The sequence below is a fragment of the Poecilia mexicana genome, unplaced genomic scaffold (genome assembly GCF_051168715.1).
Source record: "Poecilia mexicana isolate PSO_F unplaced genomic scaffold, ASM5116871v1 scaffold_10, whole genome shotgun sequence".
Lineage (NCBI taxonomy): Eukaryota > Metazoa > Chordata > Actinopteri > Cyprinodontiformes > Poeciliidae > Poecilia > Poecilia mexicana.
Genome location: NW_028263379.1, coordinates 9,602,305 through 9,623,136, shown reverse-complemented (window position 1 = coordinate 9,623,136; position 20,832 = coordinate 9,602,305). Strand labels below are relative to the sequence as shown.

Below are 20,832 nucleotides of genomic sequence, written 5' to 3'. Positions count from 1 at the left end.
GAATAGATTGGCTGTTCAATGAGGTTGAAAACTCAAAGATTGTAATTAGCAGCATCTGTCTCAAACGGAAAGCAGAGACTAAATTATGTTTATGAAAACTACACATCATACAGTTTCTAACTTTCATTTTGTATGCCGTTATTTTTAAGGGAAATTGAGGTTTTGTGGTAATATTTGTGCTGATTTTCTGTCTGCTTGCAGGACGTACCAGGCAGTAAAACTGCTGTATTGTTTCGGCATATTCATCACTTTCGCCCTGCAGTTCTACGTTCCTGCAGAAATCCTCATCCCGCAGGTTTTGGCCCGCGTGTCGGAGAGATGGGAGAAGCCAGTCGATCTTCTGCTCCGCACCCTTCTGGTCATCATCACATGTAGGAACTCTGTTATTTTATTCTTAATCTTTATACTTTGAGCTGCTTACAAGACATTTATGACGAGTTTTTACTGTTACTGCCACAATAATCAATCTACAAAGTCACAGTCTGATTCCACTCACCAGTCTGAGTGAAATGGTTTCATATTTTGATGAAGAACTTTTTCATTGAAGTACGGTGCCTTGCAAAAGTCTCGATCATTTTCAGTGACACTGAATCACGGTTACTTTCTCTTACTACTTCTGAGGCAGTTTTCTCTTTATTCCTGTTGTTGGATTTGTTTTTTTCATTAGGTTTATTTAAACCAAATTGGAGCAAAGACGGTCAGCATTCTGTTTTACTCAGCAAACAAAGCTGATGTCTGTGATGAACACCTCAAAGTCTTGAAGCTTTTAAGATCTGCGCCTCCTTTCAACAGCTCCCTCTTCACTTTAGCTGAAACGCTCTTAAGGAAAAGAAACCGATTTGCTCTCTGAAGGTTGTTGGTTTGATTGTAAAATAAAAGCAGCCTTTCATGCCTCATTGAGGAGAGTTTTTAGCTGATTGGCTGTTTTAGCTAAATGGATGAGGCAGAAGTATTGAGCGACTTCAGCAAGCCCCTTTGTGACTAATTACTTCCAGGTGATCCCACAAGTCCAGAGCACTTGGAAGAGCCCTGCTTGTATTTTCATCTTGGCACCACAGATTGGGCAAATTGATCAAAGAATGGACTTAAAGGAAAAAAATAAAGGGGATACTTTTGAGAGACGAGGATTAAAAGTGAACTTAATTGTGGTCTGTGTAAAATAAATTATTTTTGATGCATTCTTTTTCAGACCACCTTTCTGACTGATTTAAGTTCTTCTATAAAGTCAGATTCAGGAACCACTGATAATAACACAACCATTAATCTGTGACATGCAGGATTCCTACCCTGTGCGTTGCTGTAACTCTAATCTAAGGCAGCTGAAATGTAATAAGTTCTAAGTTTTGAGTTGATCTTGTAAACGTTTGTCAGTAGTGGAGATGCCAAGGTGTTTGATTATTGTGTATCAGAACAATATTCTTATATGTCATTTGTTGGTTGGAAAGGCTAAAAGGACAAACTCTATGTCTGATGTTTGTATCAGGACATTTTTTTTCTTGCTGTCAAACATTTTGTTAATGGAGGAACAGACTTCTAATTGTGTTCTTTTATAAAAGAATGCACATCTTCAAACATGACTGGACATATGAAATAGCTAATTGGCTAATTTTATGTCTTGTCCCTGCTGATTCTCTGTCAAGGGTAATCCAGGCTTTAAAAGTTTCATAACTCTCCACAATCCTCTTAAAAACTTATTTGCCCATCCCAGAGAACCTGACAGAAGTAAAAGTTTGTTTCTCAGTTCAAATCCAGCAATGTCGTCTTCTTATCTGAGCCTGAGCTCATTTACGTCAGACCCATCCTCTGGTTGGACCAGTAGGCCTTAATTTCAGAAATGATAGCCTCTCTTTGCTCCAAGCTAACGTTGAGCAGAACATTCATCTCTTTAGAAGCACACAGCTCACAGCCTATCATCCATAAAGTCACACAGGTGCATTAGTATAAATGACATGAACGTCTTCCACATCTGCAAAGACACTGTTATTTTTGAATGTAAAAGGTATTTTGGAGCAAAATGTTTTCTTAAGTAACCAACCAAAAATGTGTTTTCACTGCAGTAAATTTTTTCTGGACTTTCAGCTCCAAAACCAGAAAATATACTTTTAAAGTTTTGAAGAAAACTACATTGATATAACTCTGCAGCCTCTCACACCCCAACGGTAGTTAAAGCAGAGTAAATGAGAATGAAGTGTGAATATAACCTTAACAAACTGTGAAAATGACTAAACTTATCTTGCATCCCTTAATATTTTACTTCTAAACATCAAAGGTTTCTTGCATTTTCCTAAAATGATTTTTATGTTTTGATCTCTTGAGCAATGAGGATGAGGATTTCCAGGTTTTATGAAGTCCTTTCACACATTCACTGTAAACATTGATTGTTTTTTGCTCTCATTTTCCTTCAAGTTTTCATTTATTTCGTACTTTTCAGTTAAACTTGTCTTACGAGGTTCAGAGTGTCCTTAAAAAAGGCTCCACTTGTGGTGGCTTCAATTTGTTTAAGTGTCTTATGATCCTACCACTAAGAGCAGAAAACGGTTTGAAAGTATTATTTCATTCCACAATATTTCTAATCAAGACACGTTTTGGGCTTTTCCAATTATATCAGAAGCATAAATAACCAGAAATAAATAAGGGAACATAATTAAAACACACCATCATTGGCCCTTTTTCAGTTAGGGGACTTTTATTTATTAATTTACCCTTTATTTAACCATGTGAGTTATTAACAACAAATTTATATTTATATTAACAACCTTGTGGGGAGGTCTTTTTTTTTGTCTCAAGTAAATAAATTCCTTGGTTTTGTCAATATTTTAGGTGATTTAATCTGATGAACACATAATGTAAGAATATTTGTTGCACTCTTTAAAAAAAAAAGACAAATGGATGAGGAAATAAAGAACTCAGCCACCCACACATGTGGCTTCATTGTGCTGGACAATCTGTCAAGTTGATGGAGATGAAACTCCTGTATTCAATCAACAGTTTCAGGCACCAGTAAGCATTTCTTTGTATCAGACGTCGAACTGCAGTCAGTCTCCCAGTAGGTAATACTATGCTTATTTCAAGTGGGAGGTAAAAAGCAGTAAAAAGAAGACGTTGTTCTCATGGAAACAAAATGATTAAAAAAAAAAAAAAAAAGATTGTTGTTCAGCGTGATTTTCCAGCTGCATTAAGCCGATCCTCATCAGAGCAGAAGCTCTAATGCATTATGTCTGTGTGGAAGGTATTCATCTGTTTATCTTCATGTTTGTGTTTTTCTCAATGCTGGCCTTCGTTTCTCTTCTTCTGGACTAATATTTGATTGGCTGTGCATCTCAAGGAGCCTGCGTGTCCTTCAGAGCTGGTTTGTTTGCAGCATTGCTTGCAAGTGTGCGTTTGCTTCCGGGAATCGGTTTGGCGGGAGAGGTGGCAAGTCAATGGGAATTAAAGTCGGCAGCCTAACAGCCACGTCTTTTCCACTTGCGCTCACGAGTGCATGCCGAGAACTACCTGTTCTCATTCCTGACCCGCTTTCAGGCAGCAGAACACGCTTCCCTGTAATGGGCCTTTAATAGATCAACGATTGCTATTGATTACCATCGAGCCAGGACTGCTGATTCCTTAACTCTGCTGTCACTTTGCTTCTCTACTGTCTGATGTTTAAAAGCTCATTCTCCACGTGCACTAAAGTCAACAGGGGTGTAAGTGTGTTTTCTCATTAAAGCTGCATTTAGGCCTGGTCCGTTAATTAGAAAACCCCTAATAGTTTATGCACTTAATAGATTAGCAGATATTTAAAAGTAATCAGATAAAAGTTTTAGTCTGATTGATGAAGATGAAATGTTTCCTTATAATCTCTGAAAAGCAGAAAACAAGCAGAAATCCAAATCTTTTTGGACTTTACATAACGTGAACTTAGCCTGGTGGTCCTGGTGTGCGATTTGAAAATGGCTTTCTGTTGACGGTAAATATCACAGGTTTGACTGATGTTCCAGGTCCTTTTCTCTCCTCCCAGATCCACCATGATTTTACTTAAGATCTGTTTTAACTGGCAGAGCTGTAAAACAAACCTAGCTGTCACTCGTCGCTACAGCAACAAAGCCCTTTCTTTCCCTGCCATTTGTTTCAGTTTGAGCTCAAACGGGCAGATAAGAGGTAGAAGAGAGGACTGCCCTGAGCAAACACTGCCCCGTCTCTCTCTGCTGAGCTCTGATTTGACTTGCATTTTCCCTGAAAAGGTCAGTTTCTTTCAATGCTCTGAGATTTCTTTTGAAGTGAGGACTCTTTTCTAATTTGCCACAGATAGGCTGAGAAACGGAGGAGCTTGCTTTTGCTATTGAAACATGGCTTTACCTTATTCTGTGTCTCTCTACACAAGGTCTGACAAAACTACCCGAAGGCGCAGTTCTTGAATTGTCACATGAGGCTAGGTGTAACTCTCAAAGACAGAAACATTAGGTTTCATTAGGGTATTTTGGACATTTAGTGGCAGATAGAAGATTGCGTGAACAACTCCACAGCAGCAAGCTTTGATGTTAACGTTTGAAGTTGGGGTTGATAACGTATACCTATACGTTTTTTTATTCTCTTGTGTGAATCCTTTAATCAGGCTTTGCCTCCGAGTCATTGTTAAATTATTTAATAAAAAAAAGCTATATGTTGAATTTGTGATATCTGCCACTGAGTCTTTCACATCACTGTGGAAAACTTTTGATCCCCTCGTCTTTGCAGAAAGGTTTTCATTTTGTCTAATTTTGGAGTGTAGACCACTTTTTGGAGCTGATAATCTGTGAAAGTAATGTCTCTTTGACCTTGTATCTCATTTGTTCTTGAATTTATTTAAATTTGGTTATAAGAAAATACTAATGTGCTAAATATTAATGTGACCAAAGCTACTTTTCTGTTTCCATTAAACCACATGAGGTGAGATTTGTAAAGTTAAATCAAAGATGAAATGAAACATAGATTTGTTGCAAATATTACATCAAGCACAACTGCAGAAGGTAGCCGCAGTTTTTAGAAATGTCTCTTGACCCAAAGTTCGACTGGCTGGGTCAAGAAACGCCCAAAGGAATGAATCTAAGTTGCAACAGCATCATAGATTCTGTAGCAGAGACTCTGTAATCATTTTTGGGTTTTACGTCTCACTCTCCTGACGTCGCTATAGACAGTATAGCTGAGAGCAATTTGCACCAGAAAACCTCTCGTCATCCATGGGGCCTCAAGCAACAGATTTCTATGGGAGGAAGGTTCATATGCAGCAGCAACACAAAGTGTATCCCCATCATGACTCTTCTTCAAGGAGATCTAGCATAATCTAAAACAAATTGTTTCCCATAATACATCTAAGCACATAACAGCCATTCGTCTTCATGAGCTGAGAAACCAGCTCAGCGTTCTGTGCCGGTTTTGGTCGTTTTTTTCTGTTACCTTTGTCTGAGTCACTTTGCCACAGGCTTGAGGTGAGCAGCTTGCGTGTGTTGCTAAGCTGTTGATGGGAACAGGAGAGGACACATGAGGATGTGGCGTGAGCCTCCTCTTCCTCTTTTCTTCTTCTTGTGCTTCATCTGGAGCAGTGTGGCACTAAGGTGACGTTCCAACTGGAAAGGAAGCTGCTTGTTGGACTGTAGTGGTGTATTATTTATTTCAAGAATGTGATGGGTGCATTCACCTTTGCAGGTTGTGGAGCATGTTCCCCTCTGCGTTTTGCCCTTCTGCTTTCTCCGTCATAACTTTCTGACTTGCCTTCTCTCTTCTGATGGAGGCTGGATTGCTTGAATCTAAAATGATGTTTAAATTTTACAAAATCTAAAGATCTTTTTGAAAAGATTTCTAATCTGCGATTGGGCTTGAAAAGTAGTTGAATATCCATGGTTTTGTACTGGGGAAGAGATTTATTTTTGATACGTTCTGTAATGAAGATTCTCTGAAAAGAAACATAATTTCCTTAGTACCTCCCATTTATATCCAATTTACAATACTACCATGTTCAGTTGATAAATAATGCTAGCAAGTTTAAAAACCATGAGTTTTGGGTTGTAAACATTTTCAATAAAAATCCAAAGACAGAACACGAAGGTAATGGAAACAACTGCTTAGTTGATAGCTAATCCAGAAAAGTGACACAACTAAACACAGGAGTACTTTCAGTGGAGAAAGGAGAAAAAAAAAAGCTTTCAAAAGGGGAGAACAAATTTAATGTAGGTTTTTATCCAGAATTGGGTAAAAGCTGAACACAGAAACACTAAGGGAAAGAGAACGTTCAGTTAAAAAAGAGAACACAATCGAAATTCCAGCAGTAGCCTAGCAATGTCTCTGTCTGCAATAGAAGCATCGCTAAATACAGAAGCACTGTGCAAAGAACACTTTCTATATAAAAAAAAATAAATCATTCTCACTAGAGCAAAACATAACTTCATCAGTGGTTCATTCTAGAAAAGAAATGAACACATCGATGCCTGATGCTAAAACAATGTGTTCAGCATCGTGTTTGGATGCTGAACACAGAAGCATCGTGCCAGGATTACCTTCTACAGAAAGAAAAACCAAGAAAACACAAACGTATGTTCAACAATAATTGCAGATGATGCATAAATGGAAAGTGATGAGTCAAATGAACATAGTGATTTATGATGCGTCTATTATAATTTCATTGTTCCAGAGTTAGTAATCTGTTTATATCATATTCATGTTTCTGTACTGTGATGGCAGTCGTTCACACTTGTTCCAGGAAGGTGCCAGAAGGAAACTGTTGAGGTGACACCAACTCATTCAGTTGTTGGCAGAATAATTGAGCGCAGTACGGTTTTTCAAAGCACCTTATTGTCTTGTTGACACAAAAATCTGTCAGCATAGTTTTCAAAAGACAGCAGCAATAAGCGCTGAAGGTCACATCTGAAATATTTATCAGATCACATCGCATCTGAATGTTTCAAACTAGACCCGTCTCTAAATGACGGCCTCTGTCCCTAAACAACCCAACCTCCTGGCTCAATTATCATGTCACAAGACACAGTCAGCCAGAGGATCTCTGTCATTACCAAGGATCTCCTGCAGGGTAGGGAAGGTCAGACTCACCCTCCAACTCTAATTTTACCTCCCGTCCTGCTCCTCCTGTCCTTTCCTCTCCATCCTCAGCTTTTCTGCTCATATTTTGCCCTCAGGTTTCTTCCCTGTTTATAATATTCAGCTTAAACTTTTCATACACTTTGTAAAGTATAGAAACTGCTCAGTATACAGAAGTCTTAATGTATTGTAACCTGCTTTTCAGGTTTTAGCTGCAACAATGGGCTCATTTTCAACCTAGCGATGTTTAAATATTTATTATACCTAAGATTACCAGTATATAGACTTCTTAAAAGCCTGATAGTTAACTTATTTATTTTGTATATCAATCCCGTTGGTGTTTTGTTTTGTACATTATTATACAGATCTGCATCATTTATTTAGTCTTCAAATTGCGTGCATCAAAAATCCTTTGCAGTCATATGCCACCTTCAAGCAAAAACATTGGCTTTATGTCAGGAACACATTGTTTTGCTTTTAGCTTTTGTGTTTTAAATGTACAAGGTCGGTGTGAATATCAGATGTGCACAATAGGATAAAGTTTATGTTTGTAATGTCAGAGGGGAAAAGTGCTTCAAGGACTTGCATCAAGAACTTTACCAGCATACACGTCATGTTTCTACGCCACAATTCCTCTTAAAATCCTACAAGAGTTCATTTTTTCTCACATTGCAGGACACAGAGAATGGTAGTTTGGAAAAGTGCTGTCTCTGGTAATTGAAGCTTCTCGTACCCTTTCTGAGCCCCTCAGAAACCCATCGTGGCACCAAGGACTCTTAAGGCAGATGGGTCAGTGTGATGTGGAGCCAGGAAAAGGACAACAGTCCCTCTCTGATCCTTTTTGCTCGTTTGTTCTCAGCCTCGTTTGTTGAGGAGATAAAGTTGAGAGTCTGCTGGGAGAGTCTTTGCCTGCAGAGCTGAGCTCTTTTTGTCTTTATTGTCTTTGTAGTATTCTCTGAGGTCCTTACAGCCTAATATGTTTGTTGTTCAAAGAAGAATCAGTTCAGCTTTTTGTTGGACTTTGTTAAACAACAGCAAAGGCTTTCTGACGAAGTGTCCACTTTGTTTGCTCAGTTTTCCATTAACTGAGCACACTGCAGGCGTAAAAGATTTTCCTGCTGACAGAGAGGGGTGCTCGAGGTTAAAAAAAACTAAAAAACTGTGTTTTGATGTACAAAGTAATTACATAATCAAAATACTGTAGTCAGAGAGAGGAATATTTTTCTGTGGGGTTTAAAGTTAGTGAGTTGGAAAAGAGTTCTCTGGTAGAAAATACAACAAAAAGAGTACATTTACATACAATTATTTAAATATATAATATCTACTTATTTTAAAAATAAATTTGGCACAATATTCCAGAATACTTTCAAGTGGATACTGTCTGTCAGGGTTCAAAGATTTATTTTCTAATTCTTAGAACCTCCTAACTTTTTTCTGGATTTTATATCCTCCAAATGTCATTGAAAGTTTCAAGCAGCAGTAATCATATAATCATAACCGTCATAGTGGTTATGTCCACTTTGAATATACAGTCCTTGCTCCAAAAAATATATTTTCTCTCAATATCTAGGAAATTCTCAGACAACATTCGTTTTTTCACTCACATTGCAAAATCAGGAATGTGTGAGGAAAACAAAGATGTTTCTAAGGAAATTTACTCCGATTATAAAGTCAAATACTTGTAGCAAAAAGTGGCAGTTGCCTACAATGATTAGGTATTGTACTTAGGAGATATGCCTCTGCATATTTTCCAAAGTGTCAGTGGTAGATTTGGGGTGTTTTTCCTGTATCAGAGCATCTCCTGGGTCCAGACTCAGCATGAATGCCTCAAACGAGGCCAAGAATTGTCTGATTGCAAGATTTTGTCTAAATTTCCTGAAATATAATCACATCACAAGAAGTCAGAATCTAGTAATTAAATCGTTTTGAGTTGAAAACTTCTTTTGATGGTCCAAAAGGAGATTCTTTGTCTCCAAGCAACGCAAAGAGTATTTTTTGTGTTTTCTTCTCCTTTTCATTAGTTTTCTGTTATTTTTCTTTCTATTCTCAAAAATGCCGACTCCCTGAGCTTCTTACTGCTATTTGAAGGACTCCAGCACATCTTTTGTGTTTGGCTCTTTTATTTGCCGTCTTGCATTGCAGGTGTCACACAATGAAATGTTCTGTTTCCAGCAGATGACATGGCAGCCTACAAAGGTCTTTTGATGACATTTTCATGTTGTACAATGAAGCTCACAAAAAAACGCAGGTCATGGCGCTGCGGTGCCAGAGTGTGCGCTTTTTGTGTATCAAAACTGCCTTTTGTTAAAATATCAAGAATGATTTAACAAAAGCAGGTAGAATTTTTTAGTTTTTGTTTGTTTACATCTTGTGGTGACAACCAGTGGAACTAAACCTTTGCATGGCATGTGACTTGTGTATAAATGAATTGTGCGACTGAAATCCAAACATATTAATTCACTTACAGGAAGAAAACTTTTTAATTTCTTAAATGTCTTGTTCATTTGTCATCTCTGTGATCATGAACCATTTTGTTCTCATGATTTGATGTGACCTTTTTCAATCTTACTCGGGGACACACAACCGCTTCCGCTGTTGCCCGGCATTTTATTTTTCTCAAGCTGTACGTCATTCTTTTCAAAAACATGGTTTGCAGGGCAGATTGGATGAATTGACTTGTGAAACAACCCTCCAAACAAGCAGCAGACGTCTTTATTTATCATTCTGCTCCGTCCTGAAATACAATTTACTGCAATCATTTTCCACAGTTGTCATGTTTGCAGCAGAAGGTAAGAATTTGCCCTGCATTTGTTTGTAATTCTTACCTGAGGGCAGTGCAATGGCTTCTTCATGCTGAGGCAATGTGCATCATTTTCTCAGTTTTAGGTTTAAATTCAAATGGGTCCTCAAGGCTGACAGACTCTTTATTTAAAATCTTACTGTAGACGTTTGTCCTTGCTTTTCCTCCACATGATTGTACATTTTAATATCTTTTTTTTTCCAGACTGTAAACTATTAAAGAATAACTGAGCTTCATTTCAGAAAATCTTCCCTCGTCCTAACATATTATTTTATAAGTGCAAAATGCTACAAATGTCCACCGCCCAGAGCTCATTACATACAGGAAATCCTGAAGCATGACTGTACATTGATTTCTTTATAGAAAGAAGTGTCCAGTAGTCAGATTTACATGCTCCTGAGCTTTGATCAGATACAGCTGTTTTCCTGAGCACAGTTTGTTGGTTCTCTTGTAGCAGAGAGTTACATGTATGTCAGTTTTACTCCTACAAATGAATTCAGAAATATCACAAACACAACACCTAAAATCCCTGGTTTTTATTTTGCATGTAGTTGCCTTAAAGTTATTTTGCACCTCTATGAGGAATTACTGGTTAAATAAACTTTAAATAAAAATAAAATGTATCCCCGTAACAGCAGGAACAGATTATAGCCCCTCCAGCAAACTGCCGCCTCCTGATTAGACGAATCTTCACTCGCGCTCAGAGGGAACCGCTCCTGTTACCTCGTATTCCTGTAATTTCAAACAACCACCAGCCACGATGAAATAAATGGGCAGCTTCAAATTAATAACTGGGACAGAGCATCCTGTTTCCACTGCCCCGTTGTTTCAATTTCTCCTACAACCAACCCCACTGCTGAAATATCCATTGTAATTTTATAAGAAGTTGTTTTCTAAAGAATCGTCAAAAGTTTGTAATTACGCAAGAAGAATTTTGCTTCTCTGGTGATTTTGTCTTGAAAAGCCTCGTTAGGTGGAAAACCAGTTTGTTGTTTAGTAAATATATTTTTATTTTGTGCCAAAGCTTTGACTGCTGATGTTGAGGAGGGCTAAGTGTATACTGAATATAACAGAACTGTGTTTGTGTGAGGCAGATTTTATGCTTCATTTAAAAGAAAATGAAATCAAGAATTTAAATTATAGCTTACCTGTTAGAAACTTTTTTTTTAAATCCTACAATACAGCCACCTGTATTTTTGTCACCCTGATCAGAACTGAGATATTGTTTGTCAGTCCTTTATTACAACCTCCCCATGATCAGATAGATCCTCTTGCAGTGCATTGTGGGATTAGCAGTCCTTTCACATGCTTCCTGTAATCAGTCTTTCATGACTGGAGGTCCAACATCATTAAAACAGATGGATAAATTTTTGGTCAATTCCAATTAAACAATTTAAAATCCTTGCTTTTTCTTTTCTGCCAGGAGTTGACAAATGTTTCAGGAAGACATTTTCTGTAAAACTTGTCATGAGAATGGTTTTCTAAAAAAAAAAAAAAATGGTACAACTGAAGAAAGTTCCCCTAAAGCAAAACTGTGAAGTGTTTAAGCGTCTCTGGAGAAGTTTTGCTACCTTTGTCAGCTCATCTCAGTGCAAAAGAAACATTGACTGCTGACTCAACACAGTGATGAAGGAGGTGGGATGAGGGAGGTGAGCCAGAGGTTACATTGTTAGTGAAACTGAGGAATGGAGATGGGGTGAAAACAGACTATTCATTCAGAGGGGGTGAATTTGATGCCAAGTAAATGATCATTAAAGATCACGCTCTTTTAGCTGAACCATGTACTCTGTTTGCGTTAAATGCTGCAGACATATTTATTTTAGCTTTCTCACCAACGCTTCCTAGTTCATACATTATTTATTTTAAAAGTTAATTATAACTGTATTTAGCTGCTTTTTGAGTGGAATATCTCTGGATCCAGCTCGGAGTTCATTACTGTTAATGGCATGTGGGAACAAAACATGAACTCATGCTGTCTAATTACTATGGCATAATTCAGAACACCACAACAGTAACAGTACAACAGTAACACATTGTTTGGTAGCCAGCAGCAAGGACTTCAGTATGGCATTGAAGGATTAATATTAGATGGGGGGGGAATGCAAAAGTTCACAATGTATGTTTGCTTCTGGCAAAGTCATTCTGATGTTGCCATAAAAAAGGGAAGCGTTTTCTACCAAACTGGTTCCAGTGATTAACTTCCAATAATATGGTTTCAGTTGATTTATATAAATTTGTGTCACAGATATGACAAAAACGGAATATATTTAGAGTAAAAGTTAACGGTCTGAAGTTTCAGGGTTTTTATTTTGGACTCACCACCATGTTTATGGTTGCTTGGTTTGGACATACTGCACTGTGCAACAGTTTATAATCTGAATATAGTCAACCACTTCAGGTTTTTTTTAGTATCTGTCATTTTTTTATGGCCACGATCAACTCAGTTTCTAACAGAGTTAAATCCAGCTAAGAATCCTTTACATTAACAAGAAAGTCTATAAAAATGTTAATGCAATTACTCAGAAGGTCATCAAGTCCCAAATTAGCTTTTGCCCCGTCATTAAGCATCATTACCTCTAAATTGCATCAAAGTTTGTCAATAAAGGCTGAGTAAATGTCCTGATTTACATAACAAAAATGCTCTCTGTCAAACCACATACTTTCTGCTCCATCAGGTTTTCTCTGAGATTCAGATGTTCAGCATTGTTTCAGTGAATCTCTATTCAGAAAGAGCTTCTTTCACTCAGAGTGTCATTATTAACAGTAATGTTTGTCATTATTATTATACTCTTACGGACTCCTCTCCAGAAACAGTCGCACTCAGTATGAACAGACCCATTTGGCTGTAATTGAACTTTCATTTTAGCATCTTTTTACTTTTCTTTAAGGAAACGTCTCAAAAGTAAGGGCTGAATGAGAATTCAGCCTCTTAAATAAGACTGATTATCTTCAGAAGTCACTTAGTGTCATCTTTTTTTAATTAGCATTAGTGAACAACGGCATCTTAAAGACCAAGAAACACACCAGGCAGATCAGGGACAAGAGTGTAGAACAGGTGAAAGTGTGTTTTGATCATGAAATAATATTTTTTGGATATAGTTTAGATTTGGAGCATAACTTTTTGTACAAAGTACTTTAAAGGACAACAGGCTTGGTTTCTGAGAACTTCTAATGCTGTCTACTGGTCATATTTTGAAAAGCTCAGTGAAGTTTTCAGTGACATTTATGCTGCCAACGGGTGGAGCACACCCTCCCTGAGCTCATTAATATTAGTTTATGCAGGTACCAACTGCTCAGTTAAAAGATGTGAGCCTTTCAGGCAGACTCAGCGAAGGTCCATGTTTTAATGACTTTCAGTCCACTATGCAGCAGATCAGCCAACGTTGGTTGAGCGAGATGAAAGTCTGCTCAGGCCTGAAAGAGCTAGAGGCAGCTCCGCTTGTTTCTGGGTGGTGGCTGCTGGTGGCGAGGTGAAGAAATTAGACTGCCTCCAGCATATTTTGGTTGTCTGTGGAGAAAAGAAAGCTAAGAGCCTCCCTACCAATCTCTAATCCAGCCTTAGAGCATCCCTACTACCAGCCGTAGCTTCGTGGCTTTGGAAGTAATTGACTCTGTTTGCCTGTAGAGCTGTCTTTTTCTCTCTCTCAGTGGATTTAAAAACCTGTGGGCCCGGTTCAGAAACCGCCTGCTGACAGTTTAAAAGCTGCCAGCTCCTCTCCCTCCAAGTCTCTCCTTTATTTCCTTCTTCTGGCTGCTTAATTGAACTGGCCTGGCCAATCGGTCTGTTGATGCTGACGGGTGGGAAGAGGAGAAAAAAAAATTCCTTGACATCAGAATTTAATCTTCTTTAATAGCGCAGCATCCAAAATGTGGAGTTGTGAATAATATTACTCAAACACTTTCTCAGTGCAAAGGTTGTGGATTTTAACGGTTTCAAGGGAATGCACAAGGAGGTTTCTTGTGTTGCTGCCTGAAATTATCCACAGAAGAATGGAAAGAGGAACCACCGAATGATTTTAAAATCTGTTTATCTCAGATTGTGTGTCACAGGCTGCAGAAATGCTGGATCTGTGTCTTAAGTTTGAGAAGAATTGATACCAATACTTGGAATTGAGTGGCAAAGGGATTCTTGGGTGCAGTGATCGTCTTCATGAACTCGGATCACGTATTTCATGTGTAACCTTTTCCTAGGGAACGGCCACTTCTGCCGTCTGACACAAGCCTCACATGGACGCATGGATTCAGGATCCCTGGCCATGAGAGACCTTGTTCCATGTGTGGCTGAGAATTTACCCACTGTCCTTAAGCCACCCTCCTCTCCTGTTTCCCTCCTTTTTAAAAAGTTTTTGTCATACATTCTGTGCAGAACTCCCTCTTGTCATCCCGAATCTGCGGTGAGCAGATCGTAACATTAAGCGTTTTCTTTGTTTCTGAAGTTCCTGAGCTCGTGCGGAAATATTAACGTGCTTGCGGTATTTCGACTTCAGCGCTTTGAAGCAGTCTGATGATCAGTTTGCTGCCTCTCTCAGGGGACAGCAGCAAGCCTTTTAGAAGCAGCCCTGTGGTTTATTTGCTGTGAAAGGCTCAGCATATCCTTTAAGTAAGCTGGTCCTCCCCTTCGTCCTCCTCCAGAGTCGGGTCTGCCTTCTTTGATGCCCTGGAAAGCTTTAAATCTAGGCTAAAGAACGGCGTTGGACTGTGTATCCTGAGCAGTGGCAGATTTGCTCTACATGAACATTTGACACAGGGGAGTTGTGCCGTGCTTGTTACATGAAAGCTCGACCTTGCTTTTTGCCTTTCAGTATAACTTGACAGACCTTAACATGCAGTGGTGAGCGATTGATTATAGTTCAACGAGGCTTTTATGTGCCTGGTGTATGAACAGAACAAGAACACCTGCTCTGGCCCGTCCTCCCTGCTCACCGCAGAGGAGATGCTGACGGACTCCGTGGAACAGTAAGACTTCTCTTTTCCACATGTGAATCGTTTACTCATGTGCAGAGAGGAGCAAACACACACACACACACGCACACGCACACACACACACACACACACTTCTGCTGTGACGAATGCATCTCCGCGTCAGAGGGGGTGTTTGTGCTTTTGTCTCTGTAGCAACCACACAAGGTGACTCTGATCCCTGATGGTTTTAGCAGCATGGTCTCCGCTCCGTCCGACACGTGAAAAACAATCCCAACAATCAGAGTTTCATGCTCACCCAGTGGGAGTCCCTCCTCCATTCTAAATTTGTCATTTTCTCCTCTTTCTCCCTTTCATCGTCATGTTTGACCTAATCCATCTACCTTTTTTCATCAGAGAGCATGCCACCTCATTTCTCTTCTGCCCCAAGCCTTTTCTTTGTGGCGGAAACCTAAAAATTAGTCACTTGTACATTGAATTCAACCATTCATCTGGATCATCAACTACGCATGATCGTTCTCAGTCAAATGGGGGCGTAATATTGCATTCTTTGAACACCAAATATCAAAAGAGCTGGAGAGAAATTGCAGGATCTGCTTTGCAAGGCTGAGTTTGTATATATGTGCATTACTACCTAACCTAACGAAAAGGTGCCCACAACTAACACGACATTCTGGGTTAGATGATTTATATAATATTAAGTTATAAATGTTGTAAATAGGCAAATACAACTATTTGAGCTTTCATTCAGCCAGCCACTCACTGAAGGCAGCAAAATGTTGAAAACAAGTCCAGGAGGAAAGACAATATTCTCCAAAGCAACACTTTCCAGGTCATTCTAAGGGAGGTTGTTCAGGCGTCTGGATCAGACGCCTGAACAACCTCAGCTCACTCAGAACTGACTTCTTTTTGGTTTTGGTTTGATTGAGGACCAAAGTTGCAACATTTCAGCTGGTGCACTTTATTTTCAAACTACTCTGTGCCAAACAAACCAAACCCTTTGCGTAACCTGTTTACCCCATCGCCTGTGATGGCGCTGCACCAAGAACCACTGAAGGAAATGACACAAAAACTTCTGAAGACACTTTTTCAGAAAATATAAACAAAAATGGAGTGACATCAGATTTCAGCGGTTGTAGGATGTTTCTTTTGTCTTTGGTAAAAGACCACGTCCCATTTTTCCCACTAACTATAAACTTGAGCGTTTGTTTTGGTTGTATTTACCCAGAATGTCCTGAGCTGTAATTCGCTTCCTGCTTTTTAAGCGGTCTCTGGTCGTCTTGGCATTCACTGTGTATTCGGACCGCATCACTTCAACTGAATCGAGACCTAGGTTTTTACAGAACAATGCTCGTTTCTTTGGACCACCGTAGAGTTCAATTTCACATTCACACCCTCCCTAATAAATCACCTTCTAGGAAAATGAACTAGTTTGTTTTAAAATGGATTAAATGCGATTTTCACTCTAAAAATTACAGAGCAATAACTCTACAGGCCTGGAGTTGCAGACCTTTGATTGTTTCAGCGTTTCAGGTCCTAACTGGGAGGTCAGACTAAAAGCAAATGATGGCAGACTTCAGTGATTAACGAACCTTGCCCATATTAGGGGACAAGGAGCGTCCTCCTGAAACGTGACCTAGGGCCAAGGCTCAACACCAACCTCCTGGTAGTCCAAACTTGGCTCCTGTGAATTTCTCTGGTTTACCATAAAAAAAGCAACTAGAAAAATCTGCTTCATGAATCCCTCAATCTACGATGCCAAACATCTCCTGTTTGGCATTGCATCCAAACAGGAGATGTGTTTGGATGCAGTGCCGCCCGAGTGGCAGACTACTAGCAAGACATGCTAATTTGTGACATTTTTCTGAAACTTGAACTTCTGCATAAAGCCATTAGCAGAACGGCTATGTGCAGGGAAAGTGTAAATAAAAATATTTTAATACAAAAATGTAATTGGTGTTGAAGAACTTGCTTAGAACTCAACAGTAGTAAATATGTCTTAATTGAATGTTAATGTTATTGTCGTCAAAATGGCATCAGAGCGGTGATGTGCAGAAGTCTGGTTCACGCCTCTCGTTTCTTTTCATTTGCCTTTCAGCAAGACTTTCTTCTTTCTTTAAAGTTGTCTTGATCAAGAGTTGTTTTCATGCTTTCTGAAGCTCTTTTCAACTCATTTCTTTGAACTTTGACAGCTTTTTCACTCATTTTCAGAGCTTTTACTCTGACCTATGACTCATTCAGACACTTAAAAACTCAAGGGGGCATAAATCAGCGCTGAGTCAGCATATTGATAATTAAGCAAAGAACCAGTTTTAAATGGATTCTTTAGGCTGTGTAAAAAGCAAGATAATTTATTTATACGTTTATTAACTGAACCATCCCCTCTTTCACAAACATGATCACAAAGATGAGACCCCTTTTTAAGGTAGATCTTTTTACTTTTAAGTCACCAATTAAGCCTGATGTCAACGCAGATGTGAGCTTTCAGAAATGAAAACTGCAGGAGGTGTTGAATGAAACTCATCTGGGTCAATATTAGTATAAGGACTGATGATGTCAGTTGGATTGACTGTAGAAGCCTGGCGTTGCACTTACAGAGGAAATACATGAGGGGGAAAATTACATCTGAACATACAGAATTTAAGCTTAGGAAGCTACAGGTTTAGCATGCAGCTTTAGTTTTTTTTTAACAGCATTTGATCCATTTAAATCCTGATAAATTCTAGCATTATCTTAGTCCTAAATACTCAGTTTTGTCTTAAATCCTAGTCTGACCACATTTTTACCCTCTCTCCTCTCCAGGTGCTCTCGCCATCCTGATCCCGGAGTTGGACCTCGTCATCTCGTTGGTCGGTTCGGTCAGCAGCAGCTTCCTGGCTCTCATCTTCCCGCCCATCCTGGAGATCTTAGCCTTTCACACGGAGGGTCTGTCGCCACTGGCGACCATCAAGAACCTGATCATCAGCGTGGTGGGGCTGCTCGGCTTCCTCTTAGGAACTTACATCGCCGTCATAGAAATCCTAGCACGAAATAATGTTAAACACGAAGAGACATTCCACACCTACATGGTGCAGTAGGACAGACTGTTGGGCCTTTCAGGCCAGTTTAAACCGTTTTATTTTATGTTTTTATTTGCTGCTGTTGTATACGTATTTTAATGTAATTATGTCACAAATGTACGAGTGTCACGTTAAATTAATTACAGCCATTAGTTCAGTCCAAAAGTCATTATAAATATCTGAAAGTAGAAGATGACTTCATCAGATTTTTAAGAGATTAAGAGCATTAAAGGTAATTTATCATATTAACAGCCTAAAAATATTCATGTAAATTCTCCAGTCAACACATCAAACTACCTCAATAGTTGTTTTTGGTTTTAACTCCCAGATTCAGAGCTGATTCTGATTGTTTTTCACCTCAACCCAAACATCTTCAAGTTTGCAGCTTTGAGTGGTTTTTAATCACCATCTGACATCTTGACAGGAAGAAAACCTTGATAAAAGAAAAATGCACTTTGATTTATGCCTTATTGAATAAAACTGCACTACTTTGGCAGTTTTCGGTGACACATTGAGCAGTTTAAATAAAAAAATAATGTTTTGAGAACAGATTAAGGGTTATAAACCAAACCTCGCATTATTTGTGCTGTAATTGTGCTTTTTTATCTTCGCTTATCAAATCCATTGATGTATCTCTGGTCAGATGTTTTAAAGATAAATATATTTAGCCAAATTGTGACTAGGGGGATGTTTGGAGGATATTTTGCACTCTGTATATATCCAATGCAAAATATCCATAAAATGAAGTGACTTGATGCTTACTGACCTAAAAAGATGTAATATTTCCTCCAGTGCAATATTACCGTGTTGAAATGTTGGTGAAAGTAAAGAGAATTTCTTACCGCCGCTATAGTTTAAATTTTATTTAGGTCAAAGATTGAATGGGTGTTTTGGTTCCTTTTACACTATTTGGGGATTTTAACCATTGAATGTTCAGCACAACCATCACATCTTGAGCTTATTCTCGGTTTAAACTCTGAACTATTCAGAAGGTTTTTGGTCCAGGCCTCATTCATAGCTGTACTATGATTTTCAGATGTGCAGTTTATGCATCTCAAATAGAGTTATCATTGTTCAACCAGTGTGGCTCCTGTTATTTATCTGGGTTCAGATTGTGTGATTATTAGGCATTTTCAGCCAAAATCTAAAAATAAGAAAATCTCTATTTATCATTAAATGTAAATCATAAAGTAAGCAGTGATACTTTCTGGGATAACCATGCAGCGTGACCTGCAACAGACTTCTGATTCTTGTCACCCTGATATGAACTTGTGCTGCCTCCTTTTTCTCCTCCTCGTTTTCTTATTTTCACCATCTGACTCCATCAATATGCACATGAACAGCTGAATCTTGCTTGTTGTATATTGATGGACTAATATATCCGTCTCTTGCAATCATGTTGCAGTAACTATGTTGCCTCCATCTCACTTCAAAGTTTTTTCAGAAATGTTGTTCTCGTTCTTTACTTTTATGGTGAAAGTAAGCTTTTCCGGTCTATTTTTGTGCAAACATCAGTTGCGATGATTTTCTGCACTGCAAATATAATACAAGCTTGAACCTTGTGCCGGCTGTGCTGTGCACCGTTTGCCCCAGTCACATCAGCCTCACTAACTCTCTTTAACTTTGAAATATTACAGGAGATTCATGAGGGGAATAAAACTTGTCTTGATGAAAATGTATGAGAAGGCGGTAAAATGATTTTGAAAATCATCCAATGTTCAAACTTTTCCTGACCAGAGATGACAAACATTTACAATCTACAGGTACAGGTTGTAAAAGTTTTTTCTAAAATCTTGACAAACAAGGATTTGATCAGAAGACAGATGAAAAAGCTCAATGCCCTAAAACTGTAGAATAAATCTAGATATTGATTCAACCTGTTTCAGACTTTGGGAAACATGATACTAAATTATGAAGTAGCTCTTCTGTGTCTTAAAGGTTTTTTTGTTCTTTATTTTTTATTATTTTGTTTTAATGTTTTTACTAAGTCTTATTTTTTTTTAATTATTATTATTATTACTTGTACCTAACTTTCACAGGTTGGTTTAACTACAGACAGACTGTATATCGAATAATAAAAGATAATTTATCTACAATGTCTAGCAGATAAAATGCAACATGTACTGTAAGTTCACCAAACAGCTTCTGTACTGTTGTGCGTCTCCAGTGTTTATGTGGCAGTATCAACCAGCAAAAACTTTTCAGCTTTTATTAGAACATTTTTGGAAATCAATTTAAAAAATCATGTCCACATGCCTTATGTGTGTAAAGCACTATAACTTTATGTGTGTGAATATATCACTTATCTGTTGCATATGTAAATATTTGCTCATTTGCAAAGGAAATGTTTAAAATAAAATACCCATTTATCTTCTACCTGGAAGGACTTTTGTGCTAAACGGGGAGCAGCATTGATAGCGGTGAGGACTTCCCAAGGACTTTTTTTTTTCTATCTGTAATGTAGAGTATTGTGATAATAATCATTTTTAAATCTCTTCAGCAGAAAATACAGATGTCAGTGAAATAAAAATCTGCATCTTAATGATGAGGTTGAAAAGGACAGATTTTCACGTCTAGCTGCTGTACGGTTTTTAAAAGGATGAAAATATTTTTTTTTCTTTTAGCACTCTGTACGTTCTTCATCCCTTTCGCAGAATAAACAACCTTGAACAACATAATATGTCCTCCCTGGTCTCTGAGTTATGCATTTGAGTAATGCAGCACATTACTTATATTTTTCAGTCATAATTTAAAGACTTCGATGCAGATCATAAGTGGTTGAAATGAGAGAATTTGCATCTTAAATTATATATTTATAAGAACAATCATTACTCATTTTAATGTTCTGCCTGCAACATAATATAATAAGGCAGGTAAATATATCTTTAGCTGCATAGTATCATAACATACAGCTGAACAAAATTAAACTGGATGGAGATTTAACAGGAATTTATTATCTTCACATGTTCATTTTTAAGGTCTTTTATCCATGTCTAAAATTTA

The 20,832-nt window shown here is 38.2% G+C and overlaps 1 protein-coding gene across 1 annotated transcript in view; it reads left to right on the top strand.

Moving 5' to 3' along the window:
* slc36a1 (solute carrier family 36 member 1) overlaps positions 1-20,507 on the top strand; it is a 38,265-nt gene extending 17,758 nt beyond the window's left edge. Inside the window, exons 11-12 of the mRNA XM_015002822.2 lie at positions 202-371; positions 17,573-20,507. Coding sequence (XP_014858308.2) covers positions 202-371; positions 17,573-17,847 — 445 coding nt within the window. The 3' untranslated portion in view covers positions 17,848-20,507. The remainder of the gene's footprint in view (positions 1-201; positions 372-17,572) is intronic.
* Positions 20,508-20,832: the final 325 nt, after the last annotated feature.